Consider the following 20,677-nt stretch of genomic DNA (forward strand, 5'->3'; position numbering starts at 1 on the left):
CACCTTGCCTCTTAAGAAACACTTGAAAACTGAAAACATGAGACCACTGTCCATTTGTAGCCGTAAGGATTGCATCAATATTCCTTACTTGAAGTTGAAGCAGCACTATTAATGATGTGATTTGTTCTGAGCCTATCAGCTAAAGGATTCCTATAGAATTGAACTTGGTCCTCTTATCCTGCTCCTAAATATTTCTGGATCCAAGCTGTAGTCCATGCCCAGAGAGTAAAACAGGAAGATTTCCTACAGCCATCTGTAATTCCTATGGTGCTCACCAAATTTCCCTTTTTCTTTACATCTTCTAAAACATGGCCTTGGCCTCTACCCTTCAGTTTTACTTTCCTATTTATGTTTTGTCCTCATTTGTCATTCAAAGCCTTACGTCAATATCAAGAGCCTCAGAGCATTCACAAACTGCACTTTTTATTGATTGCAACTACATTCAACAAGCATCATTATGAATTATTTCTTTGTCCGTGGGTACATTTAAAGTTCCTGGCACTGTTTGATGTTCAACGCATGCTAGGGGCACATAAAACAGATATTAACTTGGCAATATAATTTGTGTTAATTTATTTTCACACACCACGAATTGGGCACTACAAAGAGAAGCCCAACTGGCCACGGTGTTGGCTAGATGAACCATTGATGACTGTCTCATTTGTCTTAGGAACTTTTTGTAGCTTAGAAAAATTTAAGATACTTCCAGGAAAAGAGATTCTATAAATTATTGGATTAAATTAGGTAAAAATACTTGCTTATTTCCTATTGTGCTTAAATTTGCCAAAAATAAAGCAATCAAACAACTTCCCGTCTCCCCACAGAAAACCCCAAAACCTCCAAAAGCTAAGGGCAAAGAATAAAAGGAAAAGAAAATCAAACAGAATGCCTGTAAAGCTATAACAACAACCTGGAGCCTTATTTTTGATCAAAGCAAGAGGATTAAAGAAATAACCTCCTACCCCTCCAGAATGTTGCACTTGTCCACGCATTCCCTGCCTCGGCTGACATTCCGGCAGGAGACGCAGTCCCTGGGCTCTGGGCCCCAGCAGCCCTCGGGGGAGCACAAGGCATGGCAGACCTGGCCTGTGGCCTCTGCGGAGACAGAGTGGGTCACAGCAGTCAGTGATGGAGCAGGGACCCGAGGGGCCAGAGGAGACGGCACCTTCCCGGGAGGGGCCCTGTGCTCTGTGACCTTGGGTGACACAGACATGCTGGGTACCCCTGAAGGAGGAGGACACAGACTGGGCTTCCCAGAGGCCGACCGTGACTGGAAGGACAAAGCAGTTGTGCTGGCTGCTGGGAAGACTGAAATGTGCCTGACAGTGGAGGACAGGTCTTCCTCCTGGTGGGAGCCCGGCGCGCTGGCACCCGAGAGGGGGTGCCGTGAGTCCTCCCCTTTGGCAATGGCATCAATTAAACCAGATGGGACTCCTTGTTTTCTGTGCTCCCACGGCCACTGCCCCTGCTGAAGGGGCCCGGCGTGTAGAGGGGCAGGTGCTGTTGGGCACAGGGTGTGTTTTGATGGTGCCCAGGGCAGCCTGGAGCAGAGCTGGTGGTGTTCTGATGACAAATCCTACAGCCGATAGGAGCCATTGGGCCATTGGCTGTGTGCTGTGTGCTAGGCACCATGGAAGGGTTTTACACACAGAATTTCACTGAATTCTCTCAAAGCACTACGGCGTAGGAATCATTCATATCTCCATTTTATGGATGAGGAAGCCAAAGCCTGAACAGATTAAGGGAATTGACAGGGGCCTCAAAGCTAGGAAGGCCAGACCAGCACTTGACTCAAAGCTGACGCTGCCCGTGGCCAAGGCCCAGCACAGGCCAGGCTCTGACCAGCTTCAAAAGCTGAGGCTCTAGAGTCAGAACAGGAAATGTTGATGTGAAGTGCTCATTCCATTCCTCTGTGTGTGTATGTGTGTAGCTGTAATCTTTACAGGCTGAAATGAGCAGACCTACAGCTAAAAGGTAATATAACTAATACTAAATTTAGTTACTTAAATTACAAATAATTGGTAGCCTAAACCTCAGGGTAAATTTATCCTATTGAATGGTAATGATCTGGAAAAAGTTTTAATGGAATTCACATGGTAATTTCACAATTAGGAATCTTAAGATTTTAATTTGCTTCTTAAGGAACTGAAAAAAGTAATTTAAATGGGAATAGCCCTTCAATATTCTAAATAAAAATAAAGGACCCATTAGAACCAACTCCATAAACAAAACAGAAAGCGGTGACTTACTGCAGCTGTTTTCACCTCTGTTGCTTATAATTTTGGTTTTCTGACCGGAGGTCCCAAACAGTTTTTTCCAGTTTATTGTATTTGCATAGCACAAATTTTTGTTTCCTGAAATTATCACATCTCCATCACTTATCTCCTTGAGGGAGCGTAATCCCAAGGATGTTATGTTCAGGCTGACGACCGCAAGAGAAAACTGACCACTACATTGGAGAGAAGAAAAATCATGTGGTGAAAAATGATAAAAACGATGTATCCCTGAAAACTTTGTTTTTCCAGACCACCTTTGATTGACTACAAACTGCTTTCTAATGATGGTAGGTCATGCTGTGGGAGGCACACACTGCAACTTTTGAAAACTGCAGGTGTTTTTTAAGCTCCTCCAGGCAAAAGCTAGTTCCTTGTTTATTTAGTATCTTTAACCCAGTGGCAGATGGGGAGGATGAATAAAATGCCTTAATGTCATTATATTTTCTGCATTTTCATTTTGCCTGGAAATTGAGAACATATTCTAACCTCTCAAACAGCCAAATACACTTCAAAGCTGTGGGTTCGTCCATCTATCCACCACCAGCCTGTCCCTCTATCCATTCATATATTTATTGAACAAACACTTGAGGTTCTCTGTCCCAAATTCTGTGCAGGTTAAATACGTTTCCTCCTCTCAAGGACCCTTGATCTGGTGGTGACACAACCCCGTAAGCAGATCATTTTGAGCTGGTGTGAAGAGCACAGTGAGTGTGGGCAGCATGGAAGCAAAGAGCAGGGGCCTCTGAACAGGTCTGGGAGGGATGTCTGGAAAGTGGGGCCTCTCTCCAAAAAGCTATGCCCAAGGTTGTGAGGCCCTGAGAGCAGGAACTGTGGCATTTTCTTCACCACCCAACATGACACTAGGATGCTATTGGGTGGTCCAATGTGTATATCAGATGACTGGATGGAAGTCATTCAGACTGAAGGGGGGATGTCGTCAGCCACCTGGAGGAGCAGGAAGGCACGCGGTGGACATGAGAACCACTAGCCCCAGCCAGACCACAATGGGTGTGAGAACCACTAGCGCCTGCAGGACCATGATGGGTGTGAAAAACTCTAGCCCCAGCCAGACCACAATGGGTGTGAGAACCATTAGCCCCACCGGACCATGATGGGTGTGAGAACCACCAGCCTCGCCAGACCACGATGGGTGTGAGAACCTCTAGCACCTGCAGGACCACGATGATGCAGGCTGGGAGGGCTGGGCTGGTTTGGGGAGGGAGCACAAGGCCAGAGTGCACCTTGTGCAGGAGCTGTCTGTAATTGAGAAGGAGCCACAGGAAAGAGATCTGCATTTGCAGGAAGCTCTCATCTGACCCCAGGCTGAGGGCTGGGCCAGCTGAGAGCACTGGATGAAGAGACTGATGTTCAGGTGTTGGATGGCAGGGGGTTAGAGTATCATCCAGAGGCTTCTCCTCTCCCTGCTGCTTTTCTTTCCCCCATCTTTTTCCTTTCTCCTACACAGATGAGTCGTCTTGGATAGGAGCCTGTAACCAATACCATTAGAAATTCTCCCCCATTTATGCCCAGGGAGGCCAGGACACCAGGGCAGAACCAGGTTTTCCTTGCAGGGCAGGTCTGGGGCCTCAGTGAGTCACGCCCTGGAACCCGTGGCCACCCTGTCTCAGTAGGAGCTGGAATCACCAGACTTCTCATTAAGTGTGAAAAGTAAGTAACCCTTATCTTCCTTAAATCCCTACAACTAAACCAACTGGCTCATACCAGCCATCCAAGAAAGTTGCTCTAAATCTCTTATTTTTATAAGAATCTTGGTCAAAGAAAGATTCCAGAGAATTCAGAGCAAAAAGGCCTTTCTGGGAAGCAAAGGTAGCCACATATTTAGTATCAGAGATTCAGAGCCAAGGGAGTTTATGGGAGGCAATGCATATTTCATGCACTCTTATTCTCTTTAATGTTGCACAGTATTATCTAGTGCTTTAGGAGTCAAGTAGGGGCAGCAGTTCTCATAACGAGGCTGCTTCCAAGGTGGGTTTCACTAAGAGATTCCCATTCCCTCCTCCACACCACTAAACTGATGATTACCATTGCCATATTAAAGATGCTTGTGTGTGAGCACCTGCATGTCTACTCCACTGTCAAAGCTGAAAAAGTGAAAATTCTTGAAGAGTGGTGCTAAAAAGTCTCTCTGGTCCCTGTGATAAGATGTGCATAACCTCAACTGCATCCTGAGAAAACACCAGCTGAACAGACATGGTTAGACAGTCTGCAAAGTACCTGACCCACACGTTTTGTAAGTGTCAAGGCCATGAAAAACAAGGAAAGACACAGGAGCTAATATAGGTTAGAAATGGACTGAGAAGATTTGACAACTAAGTGCAATGTGGGATCTGGAGTGGACACAGAAGCAGAAGCACTGGCGAACGCTGAGAAGTCTGTGGTTTAGCGGACAGCCTGTGCCAATGGTTGTTCAGTCTTGATGCTTGTGCCTGCTCATGTAAGATAGCATTCGGGAATGCCGGCGAGAGGTGTAGGAGCTCTGTGCCCTATCTTAGCAACTCTCCTGTTAAGCCTCATTTCCAACTAAAAAGGCAAATGTAATCTACCAGGCTTTGGCTGTGGTCAACTTACTGTTGCTTGGTCCTGCCGCGTATGATTTCTAGGTTCTCAAAAGCATGGAGGTCCGTCCTGTTTTCAGGCCAAGCCTGAATCAGCAAAAACCCTGTAAGGCAGAAGAAAGACTCAGACACACACCACGTAGGAGTTTCTTTTTTGTATGAGACATTACTCTAGACTCTCAGGGACTCTGTATTATATGAACAGTGAGTGGGAAAATTGGATTTGCTTTCTTTTTCATTACCATCTTCTCTGAGTGTACATGTGCATGGGCGGACGCAGGCCGAGCCAGGGTTCACAGCTGCTTCCCGCCTCCCACAATGATTCCGCGTGTCTCCCGCCGCCCCCCTGGCTGCGGCCCTGGGACCCCTGCTGCGCCGCGTATCCGATTACCCCGAAGAGGCTCCTGCTGCGATGATCTGCCAATTGTGGATCTGGTATCACATACAAAGGAGCTTTACAGATTTTCCTTATTTGATTCCAACCTTGTTATTTTGGTGTAATCTTCCCATTTTAGAGAGGAAGGAAGCGGAGCTCAGGCGGCAGTCATGGACCCGAGGCTTGCCCGTGGCCCCACAGGGCTCTGGCGTCCAGTTTCAAAAGCCTGAGGCCCAGGCTGCTCCTCACCTACCCCTGTCCCCTCCCTCCACCCGCAGGGGTTATGGGCCACCAAGGCAGCTGGCTGGGGCCGGGCAGGAGGGAGAAAGCGTGTTCACACGCGCAGTGAATGACCCAAGCCTGGCCTTAACGTGTCCCTTTTTGCCTGCAGGGGAAACTGCACTTTTGAAAAGTATCTGAACATCAGCCATTAATGGTAAAATTTCAGAAGAAATGTTTTTATTCCAAGGGAGAAGGAAATATGTCGAAAAGTTCTCTCTCAAACACGGATTTCCCATTTATATTCATGTGATAATTGAGCCCAAACCTGTGATTTCCTTTACGGTTTTCAGAATATCCAGTTCCTGTGGGTCCAGAGGCGGAGTGTGAGTGAAGGAGTCACTGAAACAAACAACAGCGTGATTATTGGTCACCAATCTCTACCAGTTAAAAAGGCAGATTTTGTTTTTCTCTATACAAGTAACTGAACCTGTAACTCACCCCCTAAATGCCACCGGCAGGATGTGGAGATCGCCACTGATGGAGGTGCAGTTTTTGAAGTGTTTGATATTTGTAGCATTTATGGAGAGTGTGTCTTTAAATTCACCAATACCTATTCCGTTACACACTGCAGAGATAACAGAGACGTGTATTCCGTTCACATTTGGTGGATTAAGAATAGCTAGGGATCCACAGGCAGAGGGAAGCAGGAAGGAATTCCGGTCGCGGGAACCGCCACTGCCACATCATCCTTCATTGACTCAACGAACACTGACGGGGCTGGGGAGGGTGCGGGGGAAGGGGGGACACCAGGACCTATAGCACACTTTGGGGCTACGGCGGTGTAGGAGATGCCATCCCTGTCACCCCACACCGACCTTGCGTTCTCCTCATTATTTCCCATGGGCCGCGTGGAGCTGGACTGCTTCCAGCTCTGCATCCCCTGGATTCTCCCCAGGGCTGGGCACCTGGCAGCTGCTGAGGGGCTGGCTCTGTGCGCTGTTCTCATCAGAGCCCCCCACCCCGTCACAACCTTCAGTGCCTTCCCATTGCCTAACCTGGCTTTACAGCTTTATCTTCTGTTTTAAAGAAACGATATGCATAGTTGTTTTTTAATGAGAAGAGGAAGATGTGTTCATCTGGAGGTGGCATGAGAGCCCAGCCTCAGCAGCTGAGAACAAGCCTCGTCTGCACACCGGCAGGCTTCCTACCTTTGCGGCAAGGCCCTTCGCACTTCTTACACTTGCGGACGCCGTCTTCCTCCATCTCATAGCTGTCGGCCCCGCAGGCTCGGACGCACGAGCCGTGATCTGTCACCACATAATTACCTGAGGAAGACAGCATGAAAGGAAGGTGACGACGGTGGCGCCAGGTGCTCAGACCTCACACAGACGGTCCAGGTCATCCTCTCGAGGGCTGATGGAAAGGCTCCATCCTCCTTTGGCTTTATTTACTTTAAGAACAAAGAATGAAAGGTTGCAAATAGAAAAGGAATCCCGTTCAAGAGTTTAATAACATTCTAGGCCGCAATGTGGACAATACAGGTGTTTCATCATGGCAGGAAACACTGGGTCCGTTGAGGGGCCAGCTGTTCTGCATCCCAGCAGGCACCTCAGCCCTCTCCTCCACCTGCTCTCACCTTTAAAGTAATTCATTTGTGTTAATAGCAGACTTCTGTGTTATTTTTAGGAGCTCTATGTCTTCCTTTTTTGTTCGTTTGAGATGGAGTCTTGCTTTGTCACCCAGGGTGGAGTGCAGTGGTGTGATCTCAGCTCACTGCAACCTCCGCCTCCCGGGTTCAAGCAATTCTCCTGCCTCAGCCTCCTGAGCAGCTGTGATTACAGGTGTGCGCCATCACGCCCGGCTAATTTTTGTATTTTTAGTAGAGATGAGGTTTCACCCTGTTGGCCAGGCTGGTCCCAAACTCCTGACCTCAGGCAATCAGGACCCCCCGGTCTCCCAAAGTGCTGGGATTACAGGCATGGGACAATGAGCCACTGTGCCTGGCCTGTTCCTGTTTTAAGTTCCCCAAGAAGATCTTCAAAAATATTTATAGGACCTTGGTGATTCTTTTGTGAACCGTGTGCTCTTGGTATCTCAGGCTTGAAGTGTTTTCCTATGGATTTTAAAGCTCTATTAAGCCCTATCTCAAAGACTATATCTGTGTCATCACTGTGGCACATTTTTCTGTAGCTTCATTTGTCATTTACCTTATAATGGCTTATTATTTTGTGTTTTTTTTCCCATACAGAGTGTAAAATTTTTCATGTACACAAATCTGGCAGGGTAAAATCTCCCCCTCATAATTGTTCTTTCAATTTTTTTTTTCTCCGTTAATTTCCCCTTCTAGAGATCAAGACTGGTTTCTAAAACTCTTTCATTAGACAAAGTTTTGCTTTCTCTGTCAGGAAGTATTTTATGTCACAATTTCCCTAAACCCTGGAGCCACCAGTACAAATGTAAGCACAAACAAGCAAAACTCAAACCCAAGCCCAAAACATTAAAACAAAACAATCAAACAAAACCTCTACAATACAATACTACTAAGAGGCATAACTTTCACTAGAATTTTAACCACTCAAGAAGGCAGGTCTTCTGATAGACTCTCTGATTTCAGTCTATTAAATACCCGCTCGGCACAAGCACTAAACAGTGACATGCCCACAGCTTTGTGCCCAGCAGACAACTGAATACCCACGACTGTGGCTGCTGGATGAGTGGTGAGGGCTGAGCAGCATGTGTTTCTCCTGTGAGGTGGCCTGGCCACCAAGATCTGCCCTGTGCACTTAGCAGCCCCCATGGGTGGAGATGGCCACCATCTGCCCACTCCTCAGTAGCAAGCCAGCCCCTCGCCTCTGTGCCTGGACGGGCACAGGGTCGCCTCCCCAAAGGGAGGCAAACACATACACCCAAAGACTCTCCAAGACAGGATACTCCAGGGCTCAGCAGGAGACAGAGCGAGACAAAGATGCCTGACCAGTCAGAGGGCCCACAGAGGAGGACTCACGGGGACACTTCTTCACGCAGGTGGCACCAAAGCTGTATTTGCCCTCGGGGTTCACATCCATCTGGTACGTGGTGGGGTTGTAAAGCATGAGTGGGGGGCAAGTGTCCTTGCACGTAGCTTCGTCTCGGAATTTGCGGCAGACCTGTGGAGAAGAAAGGACACGCTGGGCAAGTGAGGTAAGTACACTCAGCGCCACACACGGAGGAAGCGCAGCACTGCGTTGACTCCCGTCAGAAAGCCCAAGTTACCGTCTTCACAGCCTAGTGTTCAACTAGTGTGGGAAAACCCAGCTGGCGCCCTCTGCAGAGTCAGAAAGACCCTTCTCTAAAAAGTCCATGTTTTTCTTACGTGTACTGTCCCACCTATCATAATTTATGGATTATGATAAAAATACGTCTCTTTACTAACGTACAGATGATGGAGTTCACACATTATAGTGGTGACTATGGAGTGAAATTATGTTTAATTTCCCTTATAAAGTACACTGGGCTTCCCTTATAAAGTACAATTGAGGGTACATTTTATAATGTATTGCTGAATGGCAGAAAACCTTGCTAGAACAATGCCCTGTAAAGGGGCCAGACCCAATACAGTGGGGGCTCTTCCTAGGATCAACCCCACACACAGTCTTCTCCCTGGGGCTCACATTAGAAACAGCCCAGGCCAACCAAGTCACAATTCCTGGGTCTGGGTCCAGCCTCTGGAATTTAGGAATCTTCTCTGAAACCACAGAGTGCTCTGGATTTAGTCTTAGGGAGGGCTTCGCCACATCAGCTCTCACTCCAGGTGTCACATCCACCAGCCTTGGCATCTCCAGGACTTTGAAGACGCTTCTGACCTGCACCCTCCAGTGCTGGCCAGAGCCCGCTGGGGCAGCAAGGCTTCTGCTGGCACTTTCTGCAGTAATGGGGCGGGAGTGAGTACTTCAGGACCCCTTGAGGGCAGGCTGCAGCTCAGGAGGTGCCTGAGCAGTGGTGGAGGAGCCGAGAGATCCGTGTCAGGAGGCCCTAACGCAGCTCCAGCCAGCTAGACCTGTGTGGCTCTCCATGGATCTCTTAGGGACCTCACAGTGTCAAGTCTCTAGAGGTATAGCCGAAGTCAAACAATAAAGAGAGTGTGCTGCTGGCAACAAGGCACATTCATGACAAATACTTGCATGTAGTGTTTAGTGCTTGTTTTGTGCCCAGGTCCTAATGATGGACATCACAGGCATCACATCATTTAAGCATTCAACTGGGAGAGACTTTGTTATGCATCACTGTCAGGTAAGGAAATGGAGGCATGGCGGTCCCATCATTTTCCCAAGGTCTCAGTGAGTGGTGGAGGCAGGATACTAAAGATACGTTGTCACCAGGCAGAGGGCAATATCCTGTCTGTTACTACAAATGCTAATTGACAGCTCCCCCACAGGAAGTCCTCTGTCCTGGTGTGGGTGGGGAGGATGCAGCCACAGCCTGCTCCAGGGAGGCTGCGAGAGGGGCATCTTACCAGGCAGTCGCTCTCTCGGGGGCCCGTGCAGCCCGCGGCACACTGGTTATGGCAGCAGTCACTGGGGGACTTGCCACGGCAGCGCCCAGAGCACTGCTGGGCACAGATGATTTTGGTCACTGAAACAGAGCAAAGGTCCCCAGTCAGCTGAAGAGTGAGGGTAGGATCATTTCCCAGGGACGTTGCAGAGCGCTTGCAGACTTTTTCACGAAAAAGTGAAGACACATTTGCTTCCAAGGAAACCACATTCAAGCTAAGTCAAACCATGCCCTTTTCTGATTGCCTCTTTTTTCTCCTGATTTATTTTTAATCACTTAAGAGAACTCATCAGATCAAGTCTAGACTTTGAGACCTGCTAAATAATGAAATACATCTTGGGCAATGCAGGAAGCACATACAAAGAACAAAAATACCTGCTGGGAAGTAGTGTTTAGAAGGGCCTAACAGCCACCCCACAATTCAGCTTATGGACATAGGGTCCGTTTTTGAGCTTATGTCCCCAGGTTCCTTGGCCACTGGCGGCTGAGCCAGATAGCCATACCCGGGATAATGGCCCTCTCCATCGTAAAGCAGGGTCCTCATGGAAAAGTCCCCATGAGAACCCATGCTCAGGCTTCTGTGTAGGTGGGTACCAAAGAAAGCCAGGGAGGGAGAGGAAACAAGAAACCTGGTGACTGCTGTCAACAGGGACAAGTCTTCCATTCCTGGGAAAGTGTGCTGTGTTCAGAGGACAGGGCTGGGATACCTGCTGATGTTCACTTATTGTTGTTGTTCTTGTTTTGAGATGGAGTCTTGCTGTGTCGCCCAGGCTGGAGTGCAGTGGCACGATCTCGGCTCACTGCAAGCTCCGTCTCACAGGTTCATGCCATTCTCCTGCCTCAGCCTCCCGAGTAGTTGGGACTACAGGCACCCGCCACCACACCTGGCTAATTTTTTGTATTTTTAGTAGAGATGCAGTTTCACCATGTTAACCAGGATGGTCTTAATCTCCTGACCTCGTGCTCTGACCACCTCAGCCTCCCAAAGTCCTGGGATTATAGACGTGAGCCACTGCGCCCAGCCCCTGCTGATGTTCACTTATTTGTGACAGGCTTAAGCGCCCAAAATAGCCCACCCTGGATTAACCGCATGCGGTGAGATTTGCAAGACTGTCCTTCACCTACTGGTTCACATCTGGCCCTGTAATAAAATAACTCTTTGGAGTCTTCAAAGGGAAAACAAATCCAATCACCTAAGTAAGTGAAGGAAGAGAGGGGCAGTCACACATGGGTCTGAGGCTGTTCACTGACTTACGTTTCTGGCAGTTCTCCTCTCCTGCACCCCAGCAGCTCCCATTGGGACAGCTTGGATCACACTTTTGGCCTGAAATGTAAAAGTAATAGATGCATATCTCAGTGAAAGGGAAGGAATGAGAAACTGATGACACCCTTTACCAGGCCTGAGTTAAGCATGTGCAATAAATGAAGACAATCTTTTCAACTTATTCTCTGATTGTTTGGCAGGCTGGTTTGTAGAATCACTTAAGAGACCCTAATAAGAAAAGAAGATGAACCATGAACTGCTTTTATTTACATGTCAGCTGTGGAAACTGAGGTAGAGAGTAATTACTGACATGGGCCACATAAATGAGAATTTTTCATGAATTTGAGGTTCCTTGTTTACAATCTGCTTAGGCTTGGAGCATTTCCTGGCATCTCCCGCCACAGCTAGAGTGTCTCGTCTGGCTGAGCCTTTGGCACGGACCCACTACTTCCTTGCTGTGTCCAGTCTTGAGTGACTGCATGTGTCAGCCGTTCTGGGATTGTTAAGTCATGGCCTGTAAATAAAACCTTCTAGACTCCAAACCAGAGAGAAGCACAGAATGGTGCACAGAGGGTGAAATGTTAACAGTGCAGATCACTTTAATGACTGTGTAAAACCTTAGCTATCTGGTCAATTTTTGCAATTTTTATAATTGGCCGATTACAAATTACAGCTGCAAAGGTTTTCCTCTCATCTGTCGTGTTTTCTTTTTATCAGTATTAAGAAGTCTGAAGGTTGAAGTGCTATATCTATATAGAAAGAGCAGGTTAACCACCAAATTTGTTAAAGAGTCCAGTCATGCAGATATCTTTTACTGTGAAGACATAGTAAACTAGAGGTGTTCATGGGTCCCGAGGTCCCCTGCAGTCAGGAAGAATTTAGATTTCAAACAGAAAAGCTGACGATCGATCTCCCATGTGACTGTGAAGCCAGGATACCACCAGGGAAAGGGCGCTAATGCCGCGCTGGTGGTCCTTAGAGTCATGAAGGCCGGGGAGGCTGGCACCACGACAGTGACAGCGGGGGATGGATGTAGTGAGGAGGGAGGCAGAGAGACTGCGACAGAGGTCTAGAGAAAGCGAGGTCATACGGAGGCATGCTAAAAGCAGCTAGATCTGTAGCGTGCAGTCCCATTCTTTCTACTTTTTACCCTGTACTCACATATAATTTTCAAATTTCTATTATAAGCATGTAATCATTGTATAAAATAAAAATGTTTAAAAGAAAAATGCATCTTTTTCTAACAGGGGAAACATTTGCCAATAAACAAACTTAAGATCTGTTTATGATTCTAGTATTGACCATCTATTACAAAAAAGAAATGCAGGCACATCATATAAAATATGGATAATAGAAGAAAGCAAAAAGAAGACATGAGACTCATCCAGAGTTAATCAATATAGACATATAAATCTATGTATATACAGGAATTGGAATCCCACTGTACACTGTGTTATAACCTTAAAAACCCAGATAAAACATGGCAATTTTTCCATGCTTTTACATATGCTTCTGTGCTTTCCATGCCTATAAATATGCATCAATAGCATGGCTGCTGCATAATTTGTTCAACCAATCTCTTATTTTTAGATATATAATTTGTTCACAAAATTTATTATAAATAAGGCTGCAAGGAATTCTTGTATAAGAATATGTTTCTACATCTCTTATGATTTTCACTTTCATTATTATTTCTTTTTCTCTTATTCCTAAATGTGATATTCATTGGTCAAAGCTATACATACTTTGAGGCTTTAGATACATATTGCAGGAGTATTGCCAAGCTTGATTTTATTAACATATATGCCCACAAGCAGAACATGAGAATTTCTGTTTCTCCACACCCCAGCTGACCCAGGTGTTTAAAAGCAAAAGGAACCCAAATACTTTGCAAAGGAAGATGTGATGCTTTCTTATTTTAGTTTGACCTTCTTATTACACTAGAAGTAACATTTTACTTTATCTCTTGGCCATATTTGTGGGTGTATGTGTGTGTGTATGTGCGTGTGTGTGTGACAGAAAGAGAGAAAGGGAGGGTGAGATAGAGAGGCTGCTCATGTTCTCAGCCAGGTTTTTATTAAGAGATTCATCTTTTTCTTAGTCTTTTAAAGATGACTTCAGAGAGTGATATAGCAAGGATATTAACCCTCTTTGTGGCAGTCAGACATGGCACAATATTTTCCTGGTAGCCATTACCATATTTTACATGAAAGTTTTGTTTTATGATGTCAAATTTTGGCTTTTCTTCAACTTGATATTACAAAATATTCATCTTTATGTTTCCTTCTGGCACTTACATATATATAAAATATTTTATTATACATATTTAGTATGTATTTGGAATTTATATTACATGGAGTGGGTGATGAATTTATTTTAATTTTCTCTCAAGTAAACCCATTCATTCTAACTTCTAATGCCCAACTTCAACATAAACATAAAAGCTGGGCACACCGTGAAATTTTTCTGAGTCTTAGACATCTTGTCCATAAAACACTTAAATCATCTCGTGAGATTTTTTTTGGTGAAGACTAAATGAGACCCGTTCTGAGCAGGAATGTGTAGCCATAAAGCACCAGTCAAGAGAGGGGCTTCCTTTACCACAGGAGCCTGGCAGCATTCCCAACTTGCCTCTAGATGGTAAGGAGGAAATTTCAGGTATCAGGTCGATGGTGAATTTGCACTCTCCAATGTAACTAACCCAACATACCTAATTCCTTTTTAAAAACCCTTTATAGTTCTTTCACTTTGATATTTTCACCCCTAATAGTTAAGTCATTCCAGACAATTTATTGAATAAGGAATTATTCCCTTATTGGCTTGAAATGTCGGTTCTTTATAGACTTTTGATTTTCTAGGCTTATTCTTATTGTCTTATTTTTTGTTTCTTAAAGCAATGCTATATTGGCCTATAGTTCCAAGCCCTGTAGTATTTGAATCTTTTTACTGCGTGAACCTACCCTTCATTCTCCTTTCCAGCACTTTCTTTGTGGGTCTTTCCCACAGTTGTTTTATAGAACATGGAGACCTGTGGGCTTCTTGTTTGTGGGCTGCCTGACGTGATTCATGGCAAACACTTGCCCCATAACCGTTCCAGGTTCATTAAAAAAAAAATAAAATGTGCACAATTTAACCTCCCCATTGTCCACCAGACAGCTGAGGAAATGGTAACCTTGATCTCATAATACGAAATTTTGCAATGTGAAATAAACCTTTCAGTCTCTTGCAAACATAGTAGGTGTCAGGATGGGTAGCTGGTGGAATAATATATCTATAAAACAAAGAGCCTCAATACCCATGTTCACAGCAGCATTATTCAAACAATCAAAAGATGGAAGCAACCCCAGTGTCTGTAGATGGGTGAATGGACAAACAAAATGTAGTGTCAACATACAATGGAATATTATTCAGCCGTGAAGAGGAAGGACATTCTTAACACGTGCTACAGCATAGATAAACCTTTGGGACCTTTTGCTAGGTGAAATAAGCCAGACACAAAAGGACAGATACTACATGATTCCACCTGTATGAGAGCCCCAGAGCAGTCAAATTCATAGAGACATCAAGTGGACTGTTGCCTGCCAGGGCCAGAGGCTGGGAAGGAAGGGAGAGTAGGGAGTTACTGTCTAATGGGTAGAGTTTCAGCTTTGCAAGATAAGAGTTCTGTGTGTGGATGGTGGTGATGGCCACACACCAATGTGGATTTATAATGCCACTGACATTATAACTTACAATGGTTAAGATGGGAAATCTTGTATTATGGGCATTTCATCACAATCTATCCATAAAATAAAAAATAAAACAAATATACAAAAATCCAAAGCCCTCTAGATGATTTTGAAGATTCATGTCAGCCCTATTTTTTTTTTTTTTTTGAGGGCAGAAAACAAACAGGCATCCACCGCACAGTTGTGGAGAAACAGAGAAGCAGGAAATGGTGATCACTTCTTACTCTAAAGAACAGAAAGGCCAGGCAATCAGCAACGGGTACAGCCCAGAGGAGCTGGATGAGTGTGAGCTTGGGTCTCAGAGTCCCCCAACAGCGCTGGCTTCAGCCGGGGCACCACACTGACCTCTGCCTTGTTCCCTGCCAGGCTTCCCCACAGGCTGCCTCACTGGTGAACGGGACAGGGACCAGGCCACCAGTATTCAAGGAAACATGGACAGACTTCCTCTCCATGGCAGTGCCCAGCTGTGTGTGTGACTCCATGTGGCAGTGTTCACGACCTCAGCTGGGGGCGGATTCAGCCCTGGTGCCTTAGGAGGGCCGGGGAGCCTCTGGAGACTCAGCAGCATGCAGGAGTTTGGCCAGTCTCAGCAGGGCAGGCTGGGAGAGACTCTGGTGCTGCCCGCCCCATGAACAGCAGCTCTTCTTAGGACACAAGTGCTCTGCTGTCCCTGCAGGGGATCTGCCTCGGGTGGCCTGCACTGCCAACCAGCTGGGCTGCACTGCCACCCGCCACAAAAAAACGATCTCTATGTCTGTGGTAAATACATGCTCTTCTAGTGGTCAGATATTTTGCTTACTACTTTTTGTTTCTGATTAATGTGACTTACTAAACATGGCTTCTCTCCCCCCACCCCAGTGCTGTAGAGCTCTCCCCCATAGGAGCTGGAGGCAGAGATAGTGTGTATTCGACACTTACAGCTGCCCAGGTGGTTCTGGAAGTCCATTGACATGTTGCTGAGAAAGTCACTGCTGACTATGTCCCGCCACTGGATGCTCTCCACGTTGCACAGGGCAGGGTTGTTGCTGAACCGCACGGCGCCATGCAGGATTTCTGCGGGAGAGTGGAAATGCGGTGAGCACCCTTTACAGCTCCTTTAAATTCCCGTGAAGGATGTATGTGCTCTTCACATTTATATTCTGCTAAGAGATGCCATGGCGCAAACAAGAGTCCCACGATTAGCCCACTGGACTTCCTGGGGGGCGGCCAGATAAAATCGTTAATGATAGCGCCATGGAGGAACTAGGGTTTTCTCCGAATTGGGCTTTGAGCAATGATTAGAAATTCAGAAATATGGGAAGGAAGGAAGAGAATGGTTTAGTCAGTGGTCACAGCATAAAAGATATGCATGTGGTAAGCTGGGGGTCCCGAGGGGCTGATCAGCTGGACTGGAATGGTCGCATGATGTAGGGGGTAGGCAGGGCAGGGAGGCAGGTCCTGAGTGCTACAGCCCCGGATGCCAGGTGAGGGGTCAGCCTCCACCTTGCATGCCCAGGCGGAGCTTTTCATTAGAGAAAAGGATATGAGAGTGACATGAAGCAAGAGGAATCTGAATGTATGACCGAGTCAGGTAGACTCCAGGGATGCACAGGATGGTGAAACTGTATAGCTGTTTCCAAGGAAGAACTAAGAAGATGTGGAAAAGTCAGGCATGAACACATTCAAGCCTTTACAAAGGGGGAGTGTTCCATCGATGACATTAAACATGAACATTGACAGAACGACTGATGTGTACTGTGTAAGTGCTGTGGGCTTTGCGAGGATGAATTGGATCCACTGGCTTCAATCTGGGAGCTGACAGGCTTGGGGACAGACATGTCACACACTGTAACCACCTCATGCCCAAGGAGACCCTGACACAGTGAGGCTGGGTACCTTGCTGGCTGATTTATAAGCACTACCTTCATTCATTCTCACAATGGTGCAATGACCATCTGTGACTTTAATAGAGAGAAAATCGACCTTTGATTCATGAAGCAATGCCCAGCGCCCCAGGTGGGGAATGGGCATGTTGTGTGTACAGAGTACCAACGTGGGAAAGGAGGGATTCAGCCCTGAAGATCCTGGAGGCGCTAGAAAAATGAGCTTCCCCAGGAGGGGACGGGCATACATCTTAGAGGAGTGTGGAAGTGAGGGCTGAAGGCTTCCTGCAGACGGGAGACCCAGTGCAGGGAAACAGTGGAACAGGCTTCTTCAGTGGATGTGCAGAAGCAAGGAACTGAGGGAGGAAGCCTGGGGTCATGAGGGCTGAATCGTGGTGCTTTGTTTATCAGGTTGGAGATGACAGCAGAACCATCCGTGAAAACACTCATGAGAAAGCCATGCACAGGTGGACGGAATTCAGGACAGGACAGGGCTGGAAACACCAACAGGGCTGTCCAGGCTGCTGTGGCAGCTCGGACAACAGACCAAAGAGCTGAGAGAGAGCAGGGGGCCGGGCGAGGAGAGCACAGAGGGAGAGTCAGAGCCGGGCCTTCAGCACACCCCAGGCAGTGACTGCCAGGGAAGGGCCAGCACAGGTGAGGGAGGCTGCAGGACCCTCTTCCCGGTGGCTTAGCGGAGGAGGCAAGCACCCAGGTGTAACGGAGGCTCATCCTGCAGCAGGCACTAGGTTAGCTGTTAGTGGTATCACATTAATTAATCTGCATCTATACAATCCCAGCCTTGGTTTAAAAAACAATCACACCAAGGAAGTGGAAGGAGCTGCTGAGGCCTGTTCTTACAGTCATTTAATTTTCTGCACCACCTAGGAAGTATGTCACCATTTTTTAGCAGCTATGCCATCCACATTTTTGAAGATGAGGAAACAGAGACACGGAGGGATTGGAGAATGCGCTCCGGAGCCGTCTGGCTGCTGAGGGACGGGGCCGGGCAGGAACCCAGGGGGTCTGGCTCCGAGGTCCAGGCACCTGCACAGGCTGCCTCCCTCCGAGACAGCGTGTGAGGCACACTGTAGGAACCGGTGTACCAGGCCATCTCACAGGAGGCACGCACAGCACAAGCATGTGCACGGCTGCTCTGAGCAGCAGGGGGTGTGGGGGAACCACACAATTTTATAGTTGGTGAACCGAGGAGCCATGCCTGGAGGTGCTGGCTTCGGTCCCAGAGCTGCACCCCTGTTGGGCTCCTGTCACTCCCGATATGACTCCCTCTGCTGGGCACCCCTTTCATCACACCCCTTTCCTACCAGCACTGCCTCCCTGTCAGAACTGCATGGCAAAGGAGGGGCGTTGAGAGCCCTGGGGCAGAGACTGGTGGCCATAGCTGGCCTCTCCATTCACTAGCTGGGGGCCTCAAGGGAGTTACTTGACTGCCATTTATTTATTTGTAAAATGGCAGAGCACAGCCAGTTCCCGGCTTACCATGATTTAACATAGATTTTCAACTTTGCCATGGTGTGAAGGCAATACACATTCAATTAGCCCTGAAATCCGACCTAATGACGCCTTGACCTTCAGCGGGGTCCAGCCAGATAGGATCCCATCGTAAGTCAAGGGGCATCTGTACAATGCCTACTTTGAAGAAAGGTTGTGGGCATTAAATGAAGTTACTGATTTAACATTACTGGCCCCAAACCTACTGCACAGTGAGGCACAATCACTGCTGTCTCCAGTTTTTAAAAATCAACTTCCCCTCTCTTCTGTCATCCTTCATTGTTTCCTCTCACAGAAACCTCACATGTCCTGCTCACAAAAATTCAAAGTTCTAGAACATCTCATTCTCTATCCTTAACTTACACATGGCTTTCTGTGTAGCAGTGCGACTCTCAAGACTGTCCTCAATGTGGGTTGATTTTTACTGTATGTCTTTTATCCTTGAGGTCCAGGTAATGAGACCGGCAGTTTATTCACTGCCTACGCATATAGATTCATGATTCCTGCCCAGCTTGTCTGGTCATACTCTCTTTTACTCGGAATCTTTACGATTTCTTACTATCTCTCCGTATTTTTTCATGTCCATGGAAACACTGGTACCCCGCTTAAATCTTCCCATTCCAGTATCTGCCATCTTCTCAGTAACTTCCCCTGCAGTATCTTACACACAGCTGGCACTCAGTACACGTGTATTGGATAAAAATAAAAGTCTTCTCTGAGGTGGAATTGAGTGACAAGCTCACTGGGAGCCATCGGAACTGCTCTCTGCATTTATAAATCCCCAGCCTTGGCATCCCAGCCTCTCACCCTGTAAATTTCTCATGGGCAGCTCCTTCAGTCCGGTTTTATTTGCATCATAGTTAGATAAGACTGCTAAGGCGTAGGAATTTTCATAGTACATATTTCCTCTGATGATCTGCAGGTTTTCCAAAGGAATCCGCTCCACTGTGTTGAGGGCGATGAGGACATAACCAGCCACCTCCTGGATGGTCTAAGAAGAGAAAACATAAATGCGTGATTTCTCTTTTGAGGAACTCCAGAACTCAAGGTCTAAAATGGGTCCAGGGAGCCCTAGGACACCCAGTTGAACCCTAATGCACACGAGTGCTCAACAAATGTAAAACAGGTAGATGATTGCAGTCATGGACACAGGAGGCAGCATGTCCACGATCTACAACAATCCCTGCACGTTAGCCTTTGACCCCTGTGATAACGAGCAGTAAGCATTGTTCTGGAATACTGTGCTCTCATGCCGCATGGGGTTCAACACTCTCCAGTGAAAATGGAAATTAAAAAGAATTACTTTGTATCTGTCTTGCATTATTTCTTATTTAAAAAGGAAAGGTAAAAGAAAAACAGAAGAAGGCTAAGTAAACCCCATCCAAAGTTCAGTGAAACTCTGAAGCTTTCAGAGCTCCTACGGGGTCATTAGCGCCTATTGTGAAATAAAAATTCTGGGACCAGCTGGGTGAAGCTCTCGGTAGCTTGAAATCAGCTATGGTAGGAGTATTTACACAAAGGAAACAGGCAAATGGTGCAAAGCAGGGCTTTTAAAAAAAGTTTTTAAGAGGTAGTATGGCAGCACACCATGACTGAGGCAATGGTCAGGGACAAAGGTCAGTGTCTACGATGACAGTGGAACTCCAGATTAGCCTGTTTCTATTTGATATTCTTTTCTAGCTATTACTTGACACTAGCTGGTAAAATGGCTTTCTCATAAAACTCTCATTTGTAGCTCTGTAAGACTTGTCATTGCCATAGCAAAAATAAACACACTTCAAGTGGAATTCTGCCCAGGGCTTTCTCCACTTAGATTTTCTCCAATTTTATTTGTGTAGGGAAATCGGTCACCAACCTTCAAGAAGGAAAGATCGTAATTCCTCTGCACGTAGGTAATTTCCAAATTCCCAAGGACAACCTCACAGTTATTGAACATCCTCTGGAGGCTGAGAAAATGATCTTCAAAAGTGCCCAACTGTGTGAGCTTATTACTCGTGCCTTGGCAAACTGGAAGAAAAAGACAGATATCACATGAAATACTGAGAAATGCAGAAAAACTAAAATAAAACAGTCCTTCAAGGTCCAGGTAATAAGGCTAGCAGTTTCTTCACTCCCTCCACACAGAGACTCACCCATTCCTGCCCAGGTCATCTGTTCACAAAGCTTACTAACTTTGTGAGCTTTAGTGACTGGTAATACAAATTCTCACCAAAGGACACAGCAAAGCAAATGTCATAAAAGATTTTTAAGTTTATATAAGGCGCAATTCATAATAAGAGATAGCTTGTCCCTATAATGCAAGGAATTACATTAAAATGCCAAAATAAAAAA

The 20,677-nt window shown here is 46.5% G+C and overlaps 1 protein-coding gene across 1 annotated transcript in view; it reads right to left on the minus strand.

The window, feature by feature from the left end:
• Positions 1 to 20,355, minus strand: part of EGFR (epidermal growth factor receptor) — a 67,701-nt gene extending 47,346 nt beyond the window's left edge. The window contains exons 1-12 of the mRNA XM_032758025.2: positions 20,202 to 20,355; positions 19,154 to 19,337; positions 15,891 to 16,025; positions 11,236 to 11,304; positions 9,943 to 10,061; positions 8,455 to 8,596; positions 6,659 to 6,775; positions 5,949 to 6,075; positions 5,776 to 5,849; positions 4,866 to 4,956; positions 2,250 to 2,449; positions 963 to 1,095 (exon numbers count right to left, since the gene is read on the minus strand). Coding sequence (XP_032613916.1) covers positions 963 to 1,095; positions 2,250 to 2,449; positions 4,866 to 4,956; positions 5,776 to 5,849; positions 5,949 to 6,075; positions 6,659 to 6,775; positions 8,455 to 8,596; positions 9,943 to 10,061; positions 11,236 to 11,304; positions 15,891 to 16,025; positions 19,154 to 19,337; positions 20,202 to 20,282 — 1,472 coding nt within the window. The 5' untranslated portion in view covers positions 20,283 to 20,355. The remainder of the gene's footprint in view (positions 1 to 962; positions 1,096 to 2,249; positions 2,450 to 4,865; positions 4,957 to 5,775; positions 5,850 to 5,948; positions 6,076 to 6,658; positions 6,776 to 8,454; positions 8,597 to 9,942; positions 10,062 to 11,235; positions 11,305 to 15,890; positions 16,026 to 19,153; positions 19,338 to 20,201) is intronic.
• Between the last annotated feature and the right edge of the window lie 322 nt (positions 20,356 to 20,677).

Source organism: Hylobates moloch, unplaced genomic scaffold (genome assembly GCF_009828535.3).
Source record: "Hylobates moloch isolate HMO894 unplaced genomic scaffold, HMol_V3 SCAFFOLD_1, whole genome shotgun sequence".
NCBI classification, from domain to species: Eukaryota; Metazoa; Chordata; class Mammalia; order Primates; family Hylobatidae; genus Hylobates; species Hylobates moloch.